General features: G+C 40.7%; 1 protein-coding gene across 1 annotated transcript; it reads left to right on the forward strand.

Moving 5' to 3' along the window:
* Window positions 1–139: 139 nt before the first annotated feature.
* On the forward strand, window positions 140–13839 carry akna (AT-hook transcription factor; the record flags this gene model as incomplete). The annotated part of the gene is made up of 22 exons (XM_079234927.1): window positions 140–497; window positions 1475–2177; window positions 2334–2631; window positions 4100–4174; window positions 5982–6138; window positions 6401–6501; window positions 7186–7245; window positions 7320–7438; window positions 7550–7715; window positions 8084–8253; window positions 8443–8607; window positions 8747–8990; window positions 9707–9813; window positions 9990–10264; window positions 10411–10519; window positions 11034–11186; window positions 11341–11477; window positions 11652–11777; window positions 12146–12226; window positions 12407–12496; window positions 12677–12800; window positions 13442–13839. The coding sequence occupies 22 exons, from the start codon at window positions 140–142 to the stop codon at window positions 13779–13781; spliced, it is 4158 nt and encodes a 1385-aa protein (XP_079091053.1). The 3' UTR covers window positions 13782–13839.
* Between the last annotated feature and the right edge of the window lie 3914 nt (window positions 13840–17753).

Here is a 17753-nt window from a genome sequence, read left to right on the forward strand (position 1 = left end):
GCTTAATGACATGGCCTGCAATCAGTAAGCTTGTGTAGCCATGGCTTTGGAAAAGGACCTCACTGCAGAGCCAGATCAACAAGAAAAAGTTCAAGGCATTCCTGTGCCTGACTGAGGGCCGAAGTTGCCCCAGAGGTGAATGGAGACGAGAAAGAACACCACAGCAGGGGCTCTTTTGTGGACCCTTGCCCCGGTTCGAACCTCACCCACCAGCTCGGTAATATCCGAGGACGTGTGGGAGGATGAGGATGAAGAAGAGGAAGAGAAAGACGATGACTTTGTCCGCCAAATGAATGAGAATGGCATCATTGGACTGGCGGACACACTGGAGGATTTGAAGTTGTTTGCATCTTGTGGTTCAGATTCAGAAAGTAATCCAAACATGTGCTCTGGACCCGTCACCCTCAAGGAGGCAGACGCTAGTGGGCGTGAGAGGGATACACCCGAGGAGCTGAGTTACGTACCACAAGGAGAGGATGTGCAAATACTATCGCCATGTGAGTCTTTCATTTATTTTACCTTCACTAAAGTATTTCTTTGAAAGTTTTGATGTTCTAGTTCCTGTACTACGCGTAAAGGGCCATACCACTGGTTTTGCATGTTTAAGCTCATGAGCTACAAATGTATTTTACTTTACATCACAGCTGGCTTGAAAACCACATTGTGGTTTACTACTTTTCAGATCCAGGCAGCCATCTGTTCTACCAACATGCCTGTTTTCATAATGAATTGTTTGGATCATAAAATGTCCTAATGCCAAAGATGACATCATCAGGTTGCTTGTATTGTCTGACTATCACTCCACAGTCGAAAGAGATGCCGTGTATTATCACATCAGAACTAGAAAAAACAGCAAATCCGGTCAACTGAGAAGCTGGAAGTTTGTAAACTGTTTGCTTGAAAAGTTACTTAAATTATGAATCAATTATAGTTGCAGTTTACTTTTATGTCACATTGGCCGATTGTGTTGAGTGTAATCCATCACAGTGCCCTCCAGACCTGGTTTAAGATATATAAAAGCACTTTTTTTTGTAATAGGGCTGGACTGAATGACAGTCTTAGCTTATATTGAGGTTTCAAATTAATCTTCAAACGTCATTTCCTTAAAGAAAATATAAAACTCCTCCAAACAAAATGCTCAATTGGAATAAATTGATTCATCAGGTTAAATTTGTTGGGTTAAATAAACTTTATAAATACAACCTGTCAGTGTGTGGCTGCTTTTGTGAACAAAACATTTTGCTTTTGAAAGGCAAATATGGATTGAAGCAGAACATTTCGTCAGTTAAAAACATGCATTTTGAAAATAACGTTGCTCTTTCATCAATACATTTGGACTTTTTTACGTTTGGGCAACGCTCTGGAATTAGTAGAAGCCCGGCGAGCTACACTCCTTTGTTGTGGGAGCTATTGTATGCCTGTACTGTGTTGAAACCTGTCTTCCCATTTCCCCGTCTCTCCATGTTTTTGGCAGTTGAGGACTCGACGGAAAGAGGAGAAGCGCAGGTGATGGATCGCAAGAAAGATGGAGGGGAAGCAGGGACCAGGAGAGACCGGAAGATAAAGAAAAATAAACACCCCTGCACCACGAATGGTTTGGCTGAGAGCTATATTTCCAAAGGAGAGGTTGAGAAGATCAGCTCTTCGCATTCTTGTAGTGCACCCCTGTTAGCCATGGGACCTTCTACAGTCGCCGATCCTCACTGCCCAATATCCCAGTCTGTCTCAGCCCCCATTTTCCACCACCTTCTCCACTTCTTGGCTGAGGAAATAGCTGCTGGTCCTGGGATTGAAGCTGAAACCCTTCCAGAGATGAGCTTCACAGAAAGTCCTTCAGAATCACACAGGGGCCACGTGAGCCTCAACAGTTCTCGTTGTACCGAGGTAAAGCTCAGGGCTTCTCTTCAGCCAGCACCCGTGTTTTCTAAAGAAGGCGTGTCAAATCATTACAGCGGAGTAAATGATGCACCTTTAAAAGCATCAGGTAAGCCTCACAAACAGCCCATTCCCTCACCAAGGAAGATGAGGCAGCACTCTCCTGAAGCTTCGTGTTCAAAGAATAGTTTCCTCAGCACAGCCAGAGTAGACTCTTTAACGTTCAAACACCGGACAAGTCCTGACAATGAGCAGAAGATGCCAAGAGCCAGGAATAATGCTGCTGAAATGGATGAATCCAGGTGAGTCACATTCCCATTGCGATAAGTAAAAAAACAAAAAAATGGATGGTGTCTTATGTTGTAGCTTTTGTATCCTTCTTTTTTCAGTTTTCATATATCATGATTGTAGTTTTTTTTTATATAAAGCACTAACCATGTATTTGATTTAATTTCCAGAAAGGGGCCTCTGAGTTACCGCACACCAGACTTCTCCAAGGTGGAACCCAGGATCCATTTCCCCAAAGATGGTTACATCCCCCCCAAGAGCAAACACTCATCCAAGAGGATGTCATCTGAGCCCCCCTTTGTGTTTCAATCCCCTGCTGACATTGGGAAAGAAGTCCTACTGAAGAACACAGCTGGATCTCCTGCCTCATCAGACTTTTACGAACCACCAACCAGTGCCCCCAACTCCTCTGTGCCTCAGGAGTTCAGATGCCACCAGCAGGCCACCACACTGCTCGACCAACTACAGGTACTGGTAGAGACTGGGACATCTCGGGACATCATCATCATCAAATCACTCTTTTTATGGTTGTCGGAAACAAAAAATGCTTTACTGTAAATGAGAACAACTCAATTGTTAATATGAAATCAACCTGAAAACACTAGTGTGGCTGCATGTTGTTGTGATAGCACAGGACCCAGGGCAACATTATTTGATGAAGCAATGACGACGCATGCTTTGTGTTATTTGATTGTTAAAGACACATTCATGACTTCAAAATGTACCTTCCCACTTCCGTCTGGGGACCAGCTCAAGATGGGATAGTAGCATAGACAGCCATGACAAATCCTGAGAAAAAACTACCAGTGACGCTGTCTAAATCAAACAGGATCCCGAGAAAAACTCAAGTTTTCCCTAATTTCCTTAAATGTCCGAAGAGAAATCTAAAGTAAATTGCAAACACTTCACCACCATCTTTGTTCATTCCCAGAGGCACCCTCTTTACAAGTCAAAACAACTAGACAGCTGAGCAGACATTAGGGAAATTAAACTTCAAAGTTTGGGATATATACTGAAGATATTTAAATTACTAGGCTACATGATACCAAAACGGTTAATGAAGATGAAACCTTCTTCATTAATTGAAGTTTTTAGAGACATTTTAAGAGGGAACATCAATCAGAAATAGTACTATCCTTTCTGTTCAAGTCTGGGATGGCTTAGGGATTGTTCTTCACCAAGTTATCAATATAACCCTCAAGTTATCAATATAACCCTGCCCTTGTGTATTTCAGTATTACATTCTTAATGCTTTGTTTCGCAATCTGTCTACAGCACCAAGGCAATTACAGAGCTTTGGCTTGTGACTTTATACTTTATACTTCTGAGATATTGATTAAAATTGGGAAATGGAATAACGTCTACAGATCATTGACCTTGAGAAAACACAAATCACTTTTTCCCCAGTTATACAATAATAATCTATCCTTCTAACACGCCTAATCCTTGCTTTTCAGAGTGACGTTTATTTTTTATGAATGTACTTCTAAAATTTCAGTTCACTACTGGCCTTTTCTTTTTTTGCATCATAAGTTTGGCTGCTGAAAACTCCCATGTTGTATTCATACAAGAGAATCAGTACATTTATTTTGCCATGTAGTTAGTAGATGAATTATACTGTTGACACGTTTGAAGCAAACTAATGTTTGAAAAATCATTGTTAGCTGTTGCATGAAGGCATTACTTCATTGAAACAAAAGAGGCCAAAAGGGTGTAAAATCTTTAGTTTAACTGTGATGGATATATTAATTAAACTTAACGGTACCTAAATCCTCTGCCCCCTCATTCCTTGCCTCCAACTTTGCTCTCTTCTTTTCTTTTCTTTTTCACTCATCGCTTGTTTCCATCCTCACTTCTTTTGCGCTCTCTCTTTTTTCTTCTCTTCTCTTCCCTTCCTCTTACTCGCTCATTTCCTCTCCGTCTCATCTCGCTGCAGGACGACTACAACAAACTGCTGACTAAGCACGCCGAGGCGGAGAACACTATTGATCGCCTGCGCCTCCAAGCCAAGGTAGTTAATATAGAAATGAGGCTATAATTTATCACTATTTAATGGTTTGCGGTAGTAAAGGGTTTTAAAAAGCATTACCTTGGTGCCATAAAGTGTATTTTTTGTGTCATTTTAAATCACTATAGCACTTCCAGAAGGGAACTTACAAATGGAATGATTATTTTCTCAAATTTGATTACATTAATAAATCTAAACACAAATGGCAGGTATAAACATATAACGATTATGTCTGTTTCAGCTTTCCATCCATTTTATTCTGATTTCTGTGAGAGACATAATGCATAGCTACTCTTCTATGTGCAAACACAGGCTGCACAAAATATAGACACTGTGTGGACAGATGGAGACTCTTCTGTAGTCTGTGCAGTACTATGATAGCTAAACAAACACACAAAAGGATAATAAGGACCAGAATTCAATATGTAGGTACAGAGCATCTATGAAGGAGCAAAAAAGTTCCTCTAAAGAAAATATACCACGGCCACAGTCTACATGATACGGCAAAACAAAACAGTCATCAATACGAAGGTCATCTTGTGACCAAACACTCTTCCACAATGACAGTACTCCCTTTTGTGTGTTCTTTTTCTTCTGTTTTACATTTCAGATGTGTATTCAACTGTTTATTAGTTTGTTGTGTGTCTTCATTCCTCAACTTTATTTCTACAGGAGAGAGCTATAAAGAGCCAACAGCCCAGGCCCAGGCATTGTCAGGACATCACAGGCAGAGCAGTATGTCAGAACAAATGATTAGAGAATTAAAAAGTGGGATAAGGAAGAAATGAAAGAGCAGGAGAGACAGGATGAGTGTAGTAAAGTAGTTCCTTTAAAATAATTTCTGTTGGCGCAATAGCACTCCACAATCGGCACCAATTAAAATCAGCTTACTGGGCTCTCCGCCTCCCCTCCATCTCCTTCACCACGAAACTGAACCACCATCTGTCTCCCTCTCCCTCTGCAAGCTAACATCACACTGGCAGGGTGGGAGGAGCGACTTTACACAGACATTTCTTGTCTGATTATTATTAGTTTAAATTGGAGAGGTTTTTCTTTCATGTTGTGTGAACCCCAGATGATTAGTTCCAACAACTGGAAATGCATCTTCTTAGACTTGAATCAAGGACTGTCACAATCTTCTAATTACAAGCTCAAGTAATGATGTTTTATACAAACCAAATTAAAAACGTAAACACACCGATTAATGATCTTAGTTTATATCATTCCATCTTTCTAACTAAGTGGCTCGCTGTGTAAAGTACAGATCATATGCTTTTATATCTGTCTGTCTGTCTGTTTTTTGTTTTTTTAAGGGACTGTTGAGGTCAGTTTAAGGTCATAGTGATTTATTGCTTAGAGGGGAGGGGCGTGCTCATTCTCCATTTTATTCAATTCTGTATGTGTGGGAGGGGTGACCACCCGGTGTATGTGTTAAACCTGTATCACACAGTTCAGTTTAAACTTCTTTTCTGCTCTAATATGACCTGTTTGATGTTGTGGCTTAAGAGAGTAGACCAAAACACAACACTAGAAGACACAAGGTGTAGATGTCGGCTTTATCTGTTTTACAAATTCAACTGATTGTGATCATCTCCATCTTTTGTCGTATGATTTGATTATTTCTACAAAAAATACTTTAACCCGTCCCAAAGTCTCATTTCTGGTATCAAGCTAACATGCATCAGAATTGACGAGTGACCTAAAAATGTTGACGTCTTGAAATGTGACAGTAGTTGAAGTCACTTATGTCACCAGGAACAGCAAAGGGAAAATTGCGCCAATATACCGTCATTTTTCATATCTCCATCAGGTGAACCTGTACTCTGACCCTCCAAAGCCCGGCCACTTGGTGCAGGCAGGACTGAACCGGGACTCTTCACAGGTCATGATGCTGGATTTTCCTCGGGCTCAGAGAGCAGAGTTTAGCTCAGCATGTCTTCACCCAAACGGACACAGCAATCATCAGAGTAAATTCATCCTATTCGACATTTCCCACTTTGCTGTCAAATTCATCACTTCATATAATCATATGTCATAGAAATGAGTCGCCCTGCTCTACAGATTTATTGTTGTACAATGACACATTGTCACTGACATTTTCATCAAGGTGAACATGCCAACAAGTCATCTGGCTGTCATCTATCTATCAAGCTGTTGCTGAAGTTGCATCATTCTGTACAACTAGCATCATATAACTCTTTCCTCTCCACCTGTCTGTCAAATGAACAGGAAGTTCATCTGCCCTTCTTTCCACAAGAAGCCCAGACCCTCAGGTGGGACAGCAGCTGGCCAAGATTATCTACAACCAGGCCGACAAGTTCCACCAGCAGGTAAATTACCTATTATATCTATCAACAGTTATTAACGATGGACTATAATCATACACACAAAGTCAGAGTATAGTCAAGCATTATTGTGTGATTTGCTGTAAAAGCACAACAAATACCAGTTTACTGTACAATCTTTTGAATATATATACATATATATATATATATATCTATATATATATATATAGATATATATATATATATCTATATATATATATATATATAGATATATATATATATATATCTATATATATATATATAACTTGAATTAGTTATTCTTAAAGCTTTTTGATAAGTTGTAGGTGAGTAAACAAATTAATTTGTGTGGAAGTTTAGCATAAATAAATGTTACCTTTTTGGTTTGTTTTTGTATGTTTACATTATTGTATAAATTTTTCCATATATAAAAAGTCCATAATCGTATTCACTTTTGCTGCCATAACTTGCCACATTGTCTTATTAGCGCACAGTGGACTGGAGTAGATCCTGAAATCAGCACTTCTCTGTACTAAAACGAGAAACTATTTGAATCGGGAATTGTTTTGAATTCAATTAAAAATTAAAGAATCAAAATCAAATTGTGAGATAGCAAAAGATTCACACCCCTAATCATCAGTAATGGAAATCCTTGCAGATTTACGAGATGATGTGATAAAGAGATAAAGGTGTTCAATGTTCTCCCTTCAGCTGCAGACTTTTGAGGATCTCCTAAAGAGCAAACAAATCAGGCCTTTTGACCAGATGGAGGTAAGAACAACAACTCAGTTTAAATTGTTCAGACGGATGACTTCTAGTCACCTCAAAGCCAAACTCTTTCTCAGGGTCTCTCACAGCTTTCTAGGGGCCTCGACTCTTTAGAAAGGGGCTACCTGTTAGCGAAGGATGAACACAAAGTCCTGCTGCAGCGTGGGGCACAAATCAGCCACTTTGACTCTGAACGGTGAGCCTACCGAGATAAATATGTCATATATTCCATTTTGTTATTCTTTACATATGTGCACTCAGTTGTTTTTGCTTTTTTGTGTTATGTTTGTGTGTGTGCATGTATCAGGGAGCTAGAGGGGATGATCTTTCAATGTGGGCTGTGTATGGAAGAGCTGAAGGAGCAGGTGGAACAGATGCAACAAGAGCAGCCCATCTGTGTGGCTCCTCCCTCTCCACCTCCTCACCCCACGCCTTCATCCTCTGAGGGAGGAGAAACGCTGACTCACCCACAGGTACCGTCTAACAGCTCTGTCTGTGTTAATGTACTCTTGGATCAGAACAGAATATCTATTTAACATTTGCATTTGTGCGTGCAGTGTGAAACCCTGCAGGTTGTCTGCATGTCTTTGTGACAGTGTCAAAAAGAGTATTGTGCATTTACTGTACATAAAGACTAAGGTCATTCAAGTGATGCTCTGTATAAAAAAATAGCAGAAGTGTGTTCTCCATTAACTAAGACAAGTCAGACTTTTCACAAATGTTGACTTGTGTTAGTTATTGGAGAACACACTTCTGCTATGACAGGATGTTATAGCAGATTGCATTTATGTTTGTGTATTTATGTGTATATACATAATGATCCAACTTCTTCTCTTTCCAGAGCCCTCCTGTGCCTTTTCTGGTTGATCCAGATGAGGTAGCGGCGATGGAGGTGAGCTCAGCCAGTGAAGAGAGTTCTGAAGAGGAGGAAACTCTTAATTCTCTCTACCTCAAACCTCTGAATGGCAAACAAAGACATGTTGAACAAGACTTTACCACACAAATGGATCAGTGAGTGGGACGTTTGTGTTCTCTGTTGTTCATTTTGATAAAAGAATGTGAATAGTGACAATGTTTTGCTGTGGAAGACTTTGTATAAATGTTAGGGGATATCCAAATTATTTTCCTCACTGTCAGAAGGAGATAAGCTTTGCTGGACTCTCAATATTGCACCCTGACATTTTTTCTTCCTCTGTTTAGCTACCAAAGCTTCAAGGAGCTTCCCAAAGTCCGAGACAAAAGCCGGAGGGAAGGAGCTTCCCTTTCTGCTGCCTTTAGAAGCAACATGCAGCCTGCGGGCGGGGAGAGAGAAAGACAGAGTCTTAGAACTGAAGGCCTGGAAGTCCAGAAAAGCTTTCTACAGAGGTTAGAGATGAGCACAGGAATGTTTGTTCTCTGAGGGGTTGCTAATCTGAGTTCTTTCCTGTCTAAATGTAATTATTTTTATTTTGAATGGTAAAATACTACCTGCAATTGTGCCACACAAAAAACTCTCTGTTGACAGGGAAGACGAATCGGACCATCTGGACTCGTCTCCTGTCAAACAGCAAGCCAGCAGGTCCAGTTCTCCTTCACGCAGGGCCTCCAGCCAGTCCACCACACTCAATCCTCTTCATCCTCTCAGCAGCAGAAGGAGGTTGGAGGTGGGGAAGTCCCACAGCAGCAGTCTGAGCAGTCTGGGAGAGATTACAGCATTGGAGAAGAGGAACTCCAAACTTCAAACTGGGAGCAGCGGAGTGCTTTCTCAGGTCAGTTTCATATTGCAAACTGCCAGGGTCTGTCATTGATTTGACATTGATTTTTTTCACAAATGTGGTGTGGTTAAAGTAAGGCGGTGCTTAACATTTAATGATGTGGAGCGTCGAAGCCTCAGAAGATTTTACTTTTTGCGCATTTTCTCTCATTTTCTTTTTTAGCCAAGCTATTGCATCTCTTTATGGACTGTATGCACATACTGCATAGGCTCAGAGACACTGTGTAATGGGAGGAAAATTAAATGAATACTGTTGATGCTGTGTTAAAAATCAACATTGAAACCCCAAAACACTGTTTCCTTTGAGGCAATACTACCACCCTCCTCTAAATGCATGTGAAACATGTATCGTTCAATTACAAAGCTTTGAGCATTCTAGTGCTTGCAGATTAAGAGTTGTTTTAAAATCCAAAACAGAGTCTACTCTAGTGGCTTAAAAGATACCTGGGAGCTGAATCAGCTGACATGCAGTTGGTGTAAATCTGCATAATATTGTGATTTAATTGCCCAAACAGCCCTAATATACGCTAAGCAATTGCTTCTTGAAAACCAGTGTAACGGCCTCTCTTATTATTGCTTTTATCAAAAACAGCAATATGAATCACCAGGGATAAATAAAACCGGATTTTTGCCTACAAACACAATGCAGCTACATCTCGAATGTGTAGAGATACACGGTGCACAATCTTTGTTCTGTGTTGTGTTGAGCAGGATGGGATCATCTCTCCGGAGACGGACAGTGGGTTTGTCGGCTCAGAGAGCAGCCGGCTGACTCCAGCAGCCGCTCCCAGTCCTTTCCACCAGAGGGCCTCAGCGAGGTGAGAAAGCCTGCACACAAATTTACTGCTCAATAAATTTGACCTCTCTTGCCATCACCCGTCCATGTTATCACCGCACACAGCGTACAACTCTAAAGCCCCTGATTCTCCTATTTGTCTTACTGTTTATTGATTTTATAGTCTCCTATGTTTTCTGTATGTTTGAATATTCTTAGATGCTGCGACAGTGTTTCAGTGCCTCAGGAGGGGAACCTGAGTAATCCTCAGATAGGCCCAGCCTCAGTCCCCTCTCCTGCTTCGTCACAGTCACACAGTCACAAGGCTATTGAGCCCAGAAGTGACTCTCGGCTCAGCTGTGACCTGCAGAGGAGAACCCGACAAGGGCAGAGGAGACGCACTTTCTCCTGCTCTCCACAGCGCTGCAGCCGTCAGACAGAACAAACCATGGCCGACGATGGGACCAGTGAGTCTGGGTTGGAAAGTGAAAGCTGTGAGTCCTCTAGGTTCTGTCCTTCAACTGAGATTGTTGCTGATTTTAATGTGGTTCTGTTGTTCTCTTACCGATACTTTATTTTTCTTATGTATTAGCGTTTTCTTTCATTGTGTATTTAACTTGCTGTCCTCCTTTCTCTGCAGCCCACACTGTGTCTGAAGGCGGACAGAATGACCAGTACACAGAAGCTACAAGGCGTCACCTTGGAAATTCTCTCAGACTACTGAGGTCCGGTCAGGTGTTGAATCACAAGTAAGTGCGTGTAGCAGCAGCTGCTATGGCGATAGCTGTGCAAACAAAGCCAGGTGTATGTCTCCCTGCAGAGACATAATTACTGATGATGAAAAATAATAATATTGTAAGTTATGTCTTGAAATTGATTTAACTCCTGTAAATTTACCCGGCAACATCATTAAATATAATTTTCCTATCATCATATTCTTTCATGCATTTGATTACAGAATCGGCTGCTATTGAATGTGGTTACATATTACCAGGTATACTCTGTATTGATTCCTGCATGGCGTGGTGTCGCATGACTCTTTTCAAAGCGTGGTGTGTACATTTGGACTGACACCTGGCAATTTGTATTATTATTATCACAATGCAGCACACAATGCAGTGTTTACATTGACTGGACTTTACTACTGTTTGACCTTGGATGCCTGTGGTGGTGAAAAAACAACTAATCATGTGTACTAAATGTAAACATGACCTCCAGCTAGATTTTCTCATGTGAGTTTTGCACATCTTTGGTGTGTTTTAGTGGTGAATTCCAGGACCTGCAGGCCGAGGTGACCAGACTGAGGGAGAGAATCGACATCTGTGTGAGAAAAAGGACGCATCTGAGCTCTGCGAGAGCAACTCCTTCAGCTCAGGAGAACTACACTCATGTCGACACCTCTACACCTCGCATCAGGTTTGTTTTTATCTGCCGGGTGTGACCACACCGGCCGCCTGATGTTAGTCTGCAGAGTTGAGCAACAGGACAGTTTATACACATAAACGGAACACATACTGTGTACTTAAAATGTTTGGTCTTGTACTTAATTTAGTCTTCTCTCATTGCTTAGGTCTGGGGAGCGATGGTGTGATGTCAGGGGAAGAAGAGACAGATGGACAGTTGATGAGGATGAGGAGTCTACACTGAGACAAACGACAAGGAAGAGAACACCTTCTGCACACAGACAGAAACCACAACTGGACATCTGTAATTTGATCTGAATTTACACTTGATCCTGAAACTCAGTGTGTAATGATTAAGTTGCATAGAAAACACGTATCAACTTCTGACTTGTGCATAGATTATGTATAGACACATAAGCAAGCACATTGGTCCTAAGACAAAAAATTGCATATAACAATGTAATGTTTTTGTATTCAGCGACAGGTTCAGAGCCCTCTTCACCCAATCCTCAGCCTCTGGTGTCCAGGTGTACGCAAACATCCACTGCAGCACCAGACAGCCGCCGTTCACACACAAATACTGCCTGCAGCAGAACACACTCCAGTAAGAACATGCATCCCTCTACTGCAGACATTTTCACGGCAATTTAAGACGGGTTTTTTAGCCGATCGTCCAATCCAGATGAACCTCCAGTGAATGAGCAAATTAAAGTGCAGTGTGTATGTAATGTACCGATTACATAGAGCATGTACTTTTGTCATTGCTCATACAAGCCTTTTATAGCTTACTTCAGTCTCTCCTGCCTTCACCAGCTTCCAAATACCATCACAAAATGTGTGAGACCCTAATATTTCCGTAGACACACAGAAATTTGACTAAGTGTTGAGATTATTTTGATGTGTTATAGATTCATAATGCCAGAACAGGTTGTGTCTACCACACTGCTGAGTGTTTTTGCATGTGTGGTGCAGGGCGGCATCTTGGTGTGTCTGAAACAGCAGATGAACCTGACGGCAGAAGGCACTTGTCACGTCACCAAGAGCGATCTGAAAGTAAGGAGGCTCCTTTCATCCCGTGCAGGACATTTCTGTTTTGTCTTTGCTTCTACGCATTTGCCTGAATGCAAAGAAACTTGAGTCAAATCAAAGAGTGTGAAATCATTTGACCACCAGCGTTGCAGTTTTTCCTCATTTATTGTGCTGGCTGCTTGTTTTTTTTCTTCTCTCTGTCAGTTGATGGCGACGGAGAGCCAGACCACTCCTTTTGCTGTCATTGCCATCTTCTCTGTGGACGCCCAGAACCCTCCAAAAGCACAGAGCCAGGTCAGAAACCATGTGATCAAAACTGTAATGCTGCTGCGACACACTGTTTGAGTGCTGATAGAGAGGTGTAAACAGCAGCACAAAGTTCTGTTCAGTCACATCAGTTCAGTCTGCAGTAAATTCAATCTGTTTAATTATGTGAAGTTTGCTTCACACTTTGACCTGACCTGTAATTCACAGACTCACCCACACGCATAAGCTGCCACCCGTGTCCCCCGGATAGAGCTGCGAGCAGCAGATACTTTGCAGCTGCAGCTTCTCCTGCACTGTTGCCGTGCATGCCGGTGTGCCCACCACCACTTCTGTAAGCAACCTGCCCTCTAGCCCCACACACACACACACACACACACACACACACACACACACACACACACACACACACACACACACACACCAGACAGATGAGTATTGTGAAAAGAAAATTAGCGCATTAAAAAGAAAAATGGACAATAAGCTGCTTCAGAAGCCAGTGGCTGAAATCCCCCCTAATGGACACTTCATCATCTAAAGCTTTTTGCAGAAAGTCACCTGCAGTTGACAAACTTAGATGGATATTTAGATGGATATTGAAGTGGGGTTGTATGAGGTACTTTTACACAGTCGGTGTATGCCATACAATAACATAGTACATTACTTTGCTCCCCTGCTTGTACTCCTGCCCGTTTCACCAAACTGTGGGAATGCTAACCGCTATCTCCAGTAGGTAATACACCAAGTATAGATAAGTGCCTCCTCATACAACCCCATTTTAAAATATCCAAATGATCCTTTTATTATAGTCCCTCTTACAGTACATACTACATATGGTGAAAATACCAAAATGTAGCACATTCTGTCATGTCAATGAGAAAAAACTAAGTGTGTTTGTTGTATTTGTACACAAACTTGTGCATTGTTTGTCATCCTCATTTTGAACTGATCTGTTATCAATCTTACCCTGTTCAGGATGTACTCCTCGGCCCACTACATGTCTCCCAGCCACAGCACACCTTCAGAGGGCAGAGGTCGCTGGAAGATGAGGGCGAGGACAAGATACTTCCAGCCCTCTGACAAGCAGCACTCCATGCACACCTCTCTGAACAGAGCCAACAAAGCAGCTCAGAACATGAAACATACCTCTGGACACATGGAACGCTCTCTGGCTACTGGATTGCAATACCAGGAGCGCCTGACTCAGTCGTTCAGCTACCAGTCTGCTCACTCACCTCACCGACAGCATAGACTGACTAACCTGAGGCTGTCCACATCAACAGGAGCTAAAGGAACTGAGTGCAGGTTCAGGTAAATCAAATATAACCAGAGCGTCTCTGTGACTTGTTTACGTAGCCAGTCCGGCCACAGATGCATGCTCGTGCCAGTGTGTTAGCCCTACTGGCTAGCTAGAGATACGGTGGTTACTGATGATTCTGTCCTGACCAACGGCGTCGTCGCCAAACACAAGTACATTTTCTTAAGCAGTCATATTAATGATTTCAAAAGATGTGCTGGCATACATTTAAAAGACATACTTTCTATACTACGTAGTACTGTAGATCAGTTCCGTCAACATGTTGGTTTTCATTTCCGACTAAGGAAAGTCAGTCGCTTCTTCGTCATTGGACATGAAAAGTTACAGCTGTTTTCAAATGGCCGTTGTCATGATTAATAAAGATTCACATGATAAAAGTTAGTTCTATATGGTCTTACAGGAGACCATCATGGATCTATTTTGTAAATGGCCAGAGCTCGTGGTGTGGAGATGCTGGATATCCTTAAAATGAGTCTGCTTCTATGTTAGTTATTTTGTATACTATACATTTAAACTGTGGATTTTTAGCCTGAAATTTGTATACAGTATTTTCTCACATGCTTGTAATTGTAACTATGAGCCAGACAAGTCTACTGTAACTGAGCAGCTTTGTTGATCTCTCACACACCTGCACTGCAAAAGACTTTAAAGTATGCAGTGCTGGTGTGGATCCATCTTTATATATATATAGGTGGAAATGCCACCTTTGAACGTTTTACAGATAATTCATGAATTGTATTTGGTAGAAATATACCGTAAAACTGTGAACGTTTGAAATGTATATTCTGTTTTTTGTCAATTTCTTTATACTATCATTTCTTTTTAAACTGTTGGACTTTTTTAAATATTTTGCAGGGAATCTTTTCAGTTGACCATAAAGAGCCAAATAAAAGGTAAAAAATGAAAACACTTTCTTTAATTGTACTTTACCATTCAGTAGATAAAAAAAAAGAGTCTTAATGTAATGGAAGCCAATTTATTAGACAGCCTTAGTACATATTAAGTACACGTGGAAGTATTGTTTGTGCTTCAACACTCGCAAACATACAATCCCAATAAGTTAAACAGTTTTAGGACAGACTAATGCATCACTATTATTTTTTTCCTCTGATAAATAATTTTGATATAAATCAATTGATTTGACAGAGTAAACCCTATACAACAACAAATAATAAAAAAAATGAACACAGTCAAGCGTTTGCATCACAGAAAACGCATTAGTGCAATTTACAACTTGTTTGGCCAGGAAAGGAGGGAGGAAATACAAAAAAGAAAAGGGTGGATTTAAGTTATTATTTTTGCAAAGCCATTCACAATTGAAGGGTTTTACATTGCACCAGAGGAAACAGGCAAAGAAAGTATAATTATTACCGGTAGTTATTTTCCCAGGTGAACACTAACAGCTACTACAGCTAAAACATCACAAACACGGCGGCTTCACATCGACATTTTGGAAAGGAAAAGTTTCACTACGTCACAGTCAGAAATACTACCAGTCAACAGTAAGACGCTAAAACAGCAACATATGGCACAACACTACTCAGTGCATGGCCCAATTAAACATCATTACTAACCAATGATAAGACTTAATCTGACAGGATACAATACTGAAATACAACTGGCCCTTTTTAAGATTCATTAAATATCAGCAAGCATTTCGACATTAAAACGTGAAGTTTCTCTGGAGAAAGGAAAAGGTTGTGGCAAGTAAATACTTTACAGTCTCGGCAGGCAGAGACGGGATGGTTCTGGCTTTTTACAGAGCGGTTTCTCTGTGCAATGTCTGCTCAACCAAGCAGGTTTAGTTTTTTTTACACGAATACTTCAACAAAAATGTATGCTTTGAGTACGAGACACCCAAACGGAGAAACTTTTCTAGTTTCGGTGGTTGTGTCAATGGCCGTGGCTTCCTCATTAGATTACATGTTAGTTCAAACAAAAAAACCTTTTCAATAAATGATCTGAACCACTTCAGTGGTAAACTTTTTTTTTGCTGCTTTTGCATACTGTCTAAAATATTCTATTCGCCCCATTTATATATGTCACAGTAGACTAAGTGATGAGTATAATGCATTAGATTTACATTGCCATAGATCAACCTAAAGAGCAGGCAGCTGAGTTTACTCCGCTTCAGGGGTGGCCTGAAAGGTTTCAAAGCGTGTATTTGGACGTTTCGATACTTAAAACAAAAGGTTTTTGGTGAAGTATTCAAGCTCAACATCTTAGGGGAAAAAGCTAAGTGCTAACTCTGCGGCTTCCAGAACGTCCACAATGGATACAAACACATTAACAGTCCACACAAGTCCAAGCATGCTACCGTATACGAACATCTCAAACGGGCAAGGGGGAACTCCTCTCTGATGAATAGATTTGTATGTATTGCATGTTGACCGATATGATATATTTTACAAGATCAACCTCTCAAACTACTCGACCCGCTTCCATTAAAACTCGCACCAAGGAGGAAACAAAAAAAAACAAACAAGAGAAAATGTCTACCTTTTTGCACAGGTGTCATAGCATACAATATTACATTTTGGTACTTTCAGTTTTAAATGGCCTTCTGTTCAGATATTTAAACCTTTTTTTAAATTAGTTCATTTAGTTGCATCCATTGTAAAACGTGGGAATACTTGCAACAATGTTATTCTTTGATACATCATATATATATATTTTTTTTATCATCTAAGATGTCTTTTTCTTCTCAAGCAGGTTGCATACACATGTAGGGGGCAGGACACAGAGGTAGGGTGGGTAGGTGGGCGGGGCAAGGTAAAGAGGAGAGAGAGATGTGATTGGAGGATTTTAGCTTGTAACTTCCTCTTCTGGTTTGTTCATGGCCTTGAGCTGCTCCAGCAGGCTGGTGGGGGTGAAGATGTGGGTCGATCCTGGAGACACACACGTTCATAAAACACACACACACACACACACACACACACACAGAGCGTTAGATCTGCACGTTAGGAAGCAAACAGGTGAAAATGTGTTTTCAGCTCTTGCTATGAATGCCTACTGTCGATGAGGGCACTCCCACATAATGTTGAATGTAAATATAGAAGCGCTGAGCAACCCAAAGTCATAAAATCATAATCAATTAGCCAGCAGGTTAAAATGGATAAAAACGGTTAAAAACAACTCATTTGAAAAGGTGGGAGATAACCAAGTACCTTTACCGTACAAATATATATTTCAGTGCTTTGAGTTTTTCCAATCAGTTTTTATATCCTGCATTTTATTTCAAAATAATAATTTGTCCTCTTTATATTCGACAAGAGCGGCAGTTTGTAGTTCCTACTTTAACGGAAGAGGTCATAAAATAGCTTCTCACTGTATCTCCAAAATATTCATATTTTTGATTGACCATACTTAAAAAAAGAAAAAAGACTTGTAAAGGAACATGTAGTCGCCTTCAATTTTCTCCAATTATCCATCCATTTTAGCTTTAAAATGTTTTCGTAAAGTACCATGTCAACATCTTCCACCTCTGACTAATACTCTTGAGTACTTCACTCTACAAACATACAAACTCATGAAGCCGTGGTAAAATACATGCAGCTGAACAATATGGAAGTACACAGATCGGTGAGCGCACAACTGCCGTGAACTTAAAAAAAACCAGAGCAGACCTTCTCTACATCATGATATCCCAAACAGCATATCGTCTAAAATGAATGAAAATGTGAAACTCAATAACTCTAATAACACAGAGATGAACTGTTGTGACAGCTGAAGACACATTTCAGACATGGTCAAACTTTAGAGGTGCTAGACTGGAGTAAAGCAAACTTTTTTTTGCAAAATTTGTCGCTTTATTGCCAAATTTACATTTTTCAAACTTAAATCTTTGTCATTAAAATGGCAAACAAAACATTTGATTTACTCCTTATGCAACATTGTCAACGGTATTTGACCTACATTGGTTTGTTTCTGTTGCAAAGCTGCATGTTTCCTCCAGTTTGGTTTGATTTA

Source organism: Taurulus bubalis, assembly GCF_910589615.1.
Source record: "Taurulus bubalis genome assembly, chromosome: 19".
In the NCBI taxonomy this organism is placed as follows: domain Eukaryota; kingdom Metazoa; phylum Chordata; class Actinopteri; order Perciformes; family Cottidae; genus Taurulus; species Taurulus bubalis.